This window comes from Aristolochia californica, unplaced genomic scaffold, assembly GCF_029961685.1.
Source record: "Aristolochia californica isolate CCGP_79_NKW_82.1479 unplaced genomic scaffold, dmAriCali1.0.hap1 SCAF_3, whole genome shotgun sequence".
NCBI lineage: Eukaryota > Viridiplantae > Streptophyta > Magnoliopsida > Piperales > Aristolochiaceae > Aristolochia > Aristolochia californica.
Genome location: NW_027181992.1, coordinates 7,256,219 through 7,263,891, shown reverse-complemented (window position 1 = coordinate 7,263,891; position 7,673 = coordinate 7,256,219). Strand labels below are relative to the sequence as shown.

At 38.3% G+C, this 7,673-nt stretch overlaps 1 protein-coding gene across 1 annotated transcript; it reads left to right on the top strand.

The window, feature by feature from the left end:
• The first annotated feature begins 3,029 nt into the window (after window positions 1-3,029).
• On the top strand, window positions 3,030-4,776 carry LOC137960191 (glucan endo-1,3-beta-glucosidase 5-like). Its single transcript, XM_068807719.1, has 2 exons — window positions 3,030-3,420; window positions 3,537-4,776. The coding sequence occupies exons 1-2, from the start codon at window positions 3,080-3,082 to the stop codon at window positions 4,699-4,701; spliced, it is 1,506 nt and encodes a 501-aa protein (XP_068663820.1). The 5' UTR covers window positions 3,030-3,079; the 3' UTR covers window positions 4,702-4,776.
• Window positions 4,777-7,673: the final 2,897 nt, after the last annotated feature.

Sequence of the window (7,673 nt, the reverse complement as noted above, 5' to 3'; positions counted from 1 at the left end):
TGTTATAATTAATTGTTTTTAACACTCAATTAGCTTCACTCGTAGATTTTTCTTACTATAACCTAAGATTGGTGTCAAATATGACAACTTTTGTGCCCATTAGACAGGGTTAAGACGACCATGTCACGTTAAGATGTGTGTTATTGTGATGGAATTTCTTTTTATGTAAAAAGAACCAGATATATCTCAAATGTTGCATGTTATGTGACATAGAATACACCCCTTTGCAATATGTTAGGGTTTAGGGCCTAAAACTAACCACCTCTCCTCTCTTGTGGACGATTTTCACCGTTCATACATACACGTCGGCCACATAAGAACGTGATTTTTGCCCTTATAAGCATCAAGTTGGAGTAGCTTAGTATGAGGTAGTTTAATGGTCTAACTTTTTGTATTTCATTAGAGGGAATTGCAACTTTAAGGGTTGGTGCTGTGAGTTGACTTTCAAATACGGAGTAAAGAAAAAAAACATACAATATTTAATTGAATATCACCATTGGCCTTGCTTCGTAAAGGTGAGTAGTATGGGCCCTACTAACTTGAAAGTTAAAGAGTATCTAGGTGTTCAAAATCTCTTAGTAGTTTACATGTGGATCTCTAGATCCAAAATACGGTAATGCCCTGGGGAGTTTGGACCTCAAGTGGGTGGCCAGAGGAGAATCATGGGGACCTTCTTAAAATACTAGCAAGATGGTGTGGATCGCGCTTGGGATGCCAAGTGAGATGTTATGGACCTACTTTTGGATGCCAATTGAGGGACAAGGATTTCAAATTTTGATAATTGTTATGGGGATCAAAATGTCAAGTCTAGGTTCATAAACTATTATGTTCATTTGCATTGAGGAGTAAACAGGGGTGGCATTGAGTCGAGCCAAGTTCAAACCTATGTTGGCTTGAGCTTCGCTTTACCTTGAAGACTTCAAGCTTGAGTTGAAGCTTGGCCTCAAATAGAACTCAAGCTCAAGCTCAAGCTCAAGAATTTGAAATGAGTTCAAAGTTGAGCTCGAGAGCAACTATGCAATTGTACATTTAATATTTATTTTGAATTTTTGCTAGTGATTATGCAATTTTAATGTTAGTTTTTATCATTTTTTTCAATTTTATCTGTCTAATAAATGAATTCATTAACAAAAAAAATATAATCAAATAAAAAAACTATGTATAATAAAATCTAAAAAAATTTACAAATTTAAAAAAAATTAAAATACAAAAATGTATAAATTATATAAAAAAACTATACACTATCAGCAAGAGGGTTTGGGGGTGGCTGGTTCTGAGTTTGTATATGCTCAAAGAACAATTGCATATGCAAATCTAAGTTCTTCGTCTTACATTCTTGCTCCTCAACACGACGATCAAACTCCTAATGATGACATTATAGTTCTCAACTGCTCCTTAGTCTAGGATAACACCTCCTTAGTTTCCCACAAGTCTTCCTCTATACGTGTAGTCAACTCAGAGGAAGATGGTTAGACATTCCTGGGTAGAGGCAACTGAGACAAACCCAACCCTTAGTGTTCCTATATCAAGCTCCACATACCTAGATCGTAGTGCTCGTTTTTTTATTGCATTATGTTATTATTTTGACTCTACATTGAATTATGTTCTCTTATATACATTATGTTCACAATATTATTATACTTATGTATGATCAAACTTATGGTCCTAATACTTTACCCTCAACTACTCAAACTAGCAAAATGGTGACTTGTTCTACAAGACATAAAGATGAACAATGAAATGAAATCCATGCGAGGGTCCTATCGTATTCCCTCGTCTTCATGATGGGTCCTATTGTATTCCCCCTTCTTCATTATGGGTATTTTCTCCTCGCTATATTATAAATATTTCATAGCACTTCAATATTTTAATAATTAAAATATAATTAAAACATATAATTAATTAAAGAATGGATTAAAAACATAAAAAACACCACCCATCGCCCAATAAGAAAAGGAGAGAGAAAAAGGAGGCAAAGGAGAAGGAAAAAAGGAGATGAAAAAGAAAAAAAAGGGGAAATTGGAAAAAAATAAGAACCTCTTCTAGCAAAATTCCCAAATTCACCCAAATCCTGTTGCCTAATTCTGAATTTTGCCCTTCTCTATATGGAAACAAGAGAAAAAGGAGGAAAAAGGGCAAAAAACAAAGAGATAAGAAGAAAAAATGGGAAAAAAAGGAAGAAAAGAGGGATAAGGGAAGAAAGGAAGATAAGGAAGAAAAGTGGGTAACCTCTCCAAGTAAAGTTCCAAAATTCACTAGGAGAAACCCAAATCCTGTTTTCAATTTGCCAATTTTACCCTCCTCCTCTATTGGAGGGAGGGGTAATAGAGCCACCTCCATTTTTGAGAATATTGGGAAGGATGGTGTTGCCCCTCCCAAATTCATGCCCTCGTCCTAGTGAAGTCAAACTTGAGTTGTAGGAACTTTGCTCCGAGTTCAAACTCCTGTATAGGCTCGAGTTGAAGTTTCAGCCCTTGCTCAATTCTGGGAGCTATGGTTCACAATTAGAAGCAAAAAAGAATATATTTTCAATGAAAATTTATTATTATTTTATTTCCCTGTAAGGCTCTGTGACCATACAAATTACAAACTGTCCCCTGCTTGCATCAGACTTCTTGTTTGAGCTGAGCAGGTATGCACACATGGCAAGCTTTTTCAGCTTTTGATCTTTGAAAAAAAGCTCAAAAAATCAAATCGTGTTTGTGCGCTTCCATCTCCCAAATTCACATACAGCAGAGGAAGCGCGTCGAATTGATATTTTGATTGGACTTTTTATCAACAAGGAAAGATGATCACGTCTCCATTTGGCTGCTGCTACGTGTCGAGTTCGCTGTAAAAAAAGGCATCTAGCAATTTCGACCTTAAACGAACAAGTACAATCCATTCATTACTTGGCCGATTTCATACAATTGCCAAGGAAAAGACTTGCAATCCTTCTCTGCTGGGTGGGTTTCTCTCCGAATCTTTATCCCTTGTTCGTCTCCCTGCAAATTCCTTCACGACACTTGACAACTTTCCCGCTTCCCTTATAAGTCTCTCAAACCAGAGAAACCGAAGAAACGACACTGGAAGCAGAGAAATGAGTGGTGTTGATGGCCGGTTTTGGTTCTGTCTTCTTCTCTGGGCGGTATGTCGGCAATTCGTTGTAGAGGGGCTCGGCGTTAATTGGGGGACGAGAGCTTCGCATCCTTTGCCGGCGGATATTGTGGTGAGGCTTCTCAAAGACAATGGGCTTAAGAAGGTGAAGCTCTTTGAAGCTGATCCTATGGTTTTGAGGAGTCTGGGAAATTCTGATATTGAGGTCATGGTCGGGATTCCTAATGATCTCTTGGCACCATTGGCAGGAAGTGTTCGAGCTGCAGAAGATTGGGTTCAGCAGAACGTTTCCGTGTACGTTTCCAAGTACGGAGTTGATATAAGGTCAGGATCTTCTTCGCCTATTTGAATTTTATTTTTTTTGCCAGTGTTTTTAATTAATTACAGTCTTGAAAACTGAAAACTGGTAACTGAAGAATATCAATTTTTTTGTCTGGCAGGTATGTTGCTGTTGGTAACGAACCATTTTTAACATCTTACAATGGTATGTTCACGCAGACGACCTTTCCCGCCCTGCAGAACATTCAAGCAGCGATCATCAAGGCCGGCCTAGGAAAGCAGGTGAAGGCGACGGTTCCGCTGAACGCTGACGTCTACGAAACTCAGAGCGGCCTCCCATCCGGCGGCGATTTTCGAGCAGAAATTCGCACCCTCACGGTCTCAATCATCAAATTCCTCTTCAACAACGGAGCACCGTTAACCATCAATATTTACCCTTTCTTCAATCTCTACTCTGACCCAAACTTTCCGGTGGACTACGCCTTCTTCTCCGGTGCTGCCAATCCCATCGTCGACGGATCCATCACTTACCCTAACGTGTTCGACGCAGCCTTTGACACCCTCATCTCTGCCTTGGAGAAGAACGGCCTCCCAAGCGTCGAAGTCATCATCGGAGAAGTAGGGTGGCCAACGGACGGCGACAAGAATGCCAATATACAGTATGCCAGCAAGTTCAATCAGGGCCTTCTCAACAAATTAAGTCAAGGCCAGGGATCACCCAAAAGGCAAAAACCGCCGGAGACTTATCTCTTCGGCTTCATCGACGAGGATGCCAAGAGCATCGAGCCGGGGAACTTCGAGCGGCACTGGGGTATCTTCTACTACGACGGCACAATTAAGTATCCATTAGACCTCGGAAACGGAAGAAACCTGGTAGCGGCAAAGAATGTGAATTACTTGGATCGGCAATGGTGCGTAATGTCGCCGGACGCGAGCATCATGGACGCGAATTTACCGCAGATCGTCGCCGAAGCCTGCACATATGCCGATTGTACCAGTCTCGGAACGAGTTCCTCTTGTGGTGGATTGGACGCGATGAGCAATCCATCTTACGCCTTCAACAAGTATTATCAAACTGCGAATCAACAGAAGAGCGCGTGTCAGTTCTCGAATCTTTCGGTCATCACGAAGATGGATCCGTCACGCGATAGTTGCAGGTTCGAGGTCATGATCGACACTCGGAGACATGAGAAGGCTCGATCGCCTGGTTCATCCTCCGCCGGAAATATCCAAAAGCCGATAGGAACTATTTTGTGCGTTGTGTTGTTCTGGATAATTGGTCGATCAGGATGGGATATGCCGGTGTGGCTGCATATTAGGCCATGAGTTCTTCCTGTTCCATGGTGCTGTCGTTCCAATTCAATTTTTAGTTTATTTTAAGTAGAAAGGATTAGATTTCATCTTACCGAGGCTAGATATTATCCAGAATTCAGACGATGCTAGGTGGGAACTTGCCGAGGCCTTTTCGGATCCAATAAGAACATAGTAGCTCTCTCAAGACGGACCACCAACGGAAGCGTTTCTTCCATGGCTCCCACTGGTCATGTACATGGCGAACCTGGAAAATGCTGGTGGAAGTCTTTCATTCGCGGCTCTCTCTTCTTCGTTCCGTTACAAACTTCGTAGAACGTTAAATACTAAACGTTAGAGCCATGAGTAACTCTACCCTCTATCGACAGAGACATGGAGGGTTTCATAAAACTTGAAACATCAGGGGTTTTTATAAAACTTGAGAAATCTTCCAAGGAATTTGGAGAGAAATTAGCAAGAAAATTTGGAGAGAAAAGCAAAGAAAGAGAATTTTGAGAGAATATTTTATTGGGCGTGTTTTTTTTTTATATTTCAGATAGTATGCTAGATCGTCCTTGGACGACAAACCACGCTCCGTTTCCTTCCTACACGGTGCAATAAGCTCGCCCAACGTACAAGTAATTTTTCTTAGATTTTGTTTTCCTTGTGCATCCAAAAGAGAAACACCATATTTCTCTTTTGTTTTCTTTCTTATTTTCCATGGACCAACAAGAGAAAAAAAAACTCCTTTTCTTTTATCTTGTCTTTCGTTGTTTCGAACACAACCTAATTATAGTACTTGCGGAAGTAATCATACACAAGGTGCAAATAGAATTTTAGGTGGTTCACAATCCATTCTTGGATTGCTAGTCTACCCTGCCCCAAAGATGGTTTAACACCTTTGTATTCAACTAAGCTTGGGTTATTCTACAACACCTACATCAAATTGCCTCTAAGACCAATTACAATGTTGATCGTATAAGGACTTACACCACTCGGTTAACTACAATAACCAACTTATAATAACACTCTCTCACTTAGATTTACTACAACTAACTAGGCACACTAGCCGAGACCTACAAAGGGATTTCTAGCAGCTCACTTGGTTTCACAAGCCTAGACCTATACAATGATTTTCAACAACTCACTAATCATACCAGCTTAAATTCACAAAGGGAATTTCAACAACAACTTCTGAACTTGTACTCCTCAACTACAATAACTTCTCATCTATACTTTCAAAGTGAGAACGATCTTGCCTACTCAAAGCTTGACCCAATTGCAAGAAGTACTTGCTTACATTATAATCCAATCTAAATTACCTCTTAATAGACAAATTTAATTATCCTTGCACAAACAAATAATTGCACCAATCTTCAGTAACTACCCAATGTAATCAACAACTTAAAAATAGTTACAATGAAGACAACTAGTAATAGTTCTTAATGACATTATTTTAAAATGTAGGCAACTCATTCCATTTCATCAGGTGATCTTATTCCATTTCCTCATGTTCTAAGGCATGTTTGAAAAAATATTTCAGAACATTATTCTTTTTATTCTACAATTGAAGTGTTAAAAAAAACTACTCACTTTAGTTCCTTAGAGCTGAAAAAGAAATACTATCATTAGGTTATTAGCTGCAAGTCCTTCTAATTAAAAATGTAAGAGACTCATATGTTATTGAAATTAAAACTATGATGTAGAACAACAATATATATTTAGTTATTGAAATGAGAAAGGGATGGTCTTAAGTCCATCTGAATTAGGTATAACCAATTGCCAATTAAAGCACTCATTTTGAATTTTAATGACTCAAATTGAATTCTTTGTTAGTATACATTTATTTTCTTATTCTGTGAGTTCATCATTGACATTTATTGGTGTTTTTTTTTTATCCTTTTTAGTTATAAATAGAGATAATAGTACAATAGTAAAATATAATAAATCAAAATCATTCTAATAAATGGTGTAACATTTTTAAAAGAAAAAAAGATGTAACCAAGTAAGAGGTCACGAAATGGGAGGGAGGATTGTTGTTCTTCCTTCAATTTATCAATGAAGGAAGGCTCTCTTCCTCTTGTTCATTGTGCTGAACTCTGCATTGACAGATGAGAGAGTGTGAACCTTGCTTGTTCATAAATGGAAGGAGGAGAATAAGGAGCCTATCCCATTGACATTAATGCACAAGAATATGTTTGTTCAACTTTAATATAAAATTTCAGTTTTTTTTCTTCGTTGTTATGTGTTCTTAACTAATTAAAAGTGAAAGATCAATTTTAAAGATTACGTTTATGCATAATGATCTATAGTGCTTGAGGAAGCAATCATACACAAAGCACAAATAGAATTTTAGATGGTTCACAATCCATTCTTGGATTGCTGGTCTACCTTACCCCAAAGATGGTTTAGCACCTTCGTGTTCAACTAAGCTTGGGTTACTCTACAACATCTACATCAAATTGCCTCTAAGACCAATTACAATATTGATTGTATTAGGACGTACACCACACAATTAACAACAATAGCCTATTTACAATAACACTCTCTCACTGAGATTTACAACAACTAACTAGGCACACTAGCCTAGACCTACAAAAGGATTTCTAGTAACTCACTAGGCTTCACAAGTCTAACCCTATACAAGGATTTTCAACAGCTCACTAAGCATACCAGCCAAAATCCACAAAGGGAATTTCAACAACAACTTTTCAACTTGTACTCATCAACCACAATAACTTCTCATGAATAATTTCAAAGTGAGGACGATCTTGCCTCCTCAAGGCTTGACCCAATTGCAAGAAGTACTTGCTTACATTATAGTCCAATGTAAATTACCACTCAATAGACAGATTTAATTATCCTAGCACAAGCAAATAGTTACACAAATCTTCAGTAACTACCCAATGTAATCAACAACTTAAAAATAGTTACAAAGAACACAACTAGTAATAGTTCTTAATGACATTATTTTAAAACCCAGGTAGCTCATTCCATTTCATCAGTGA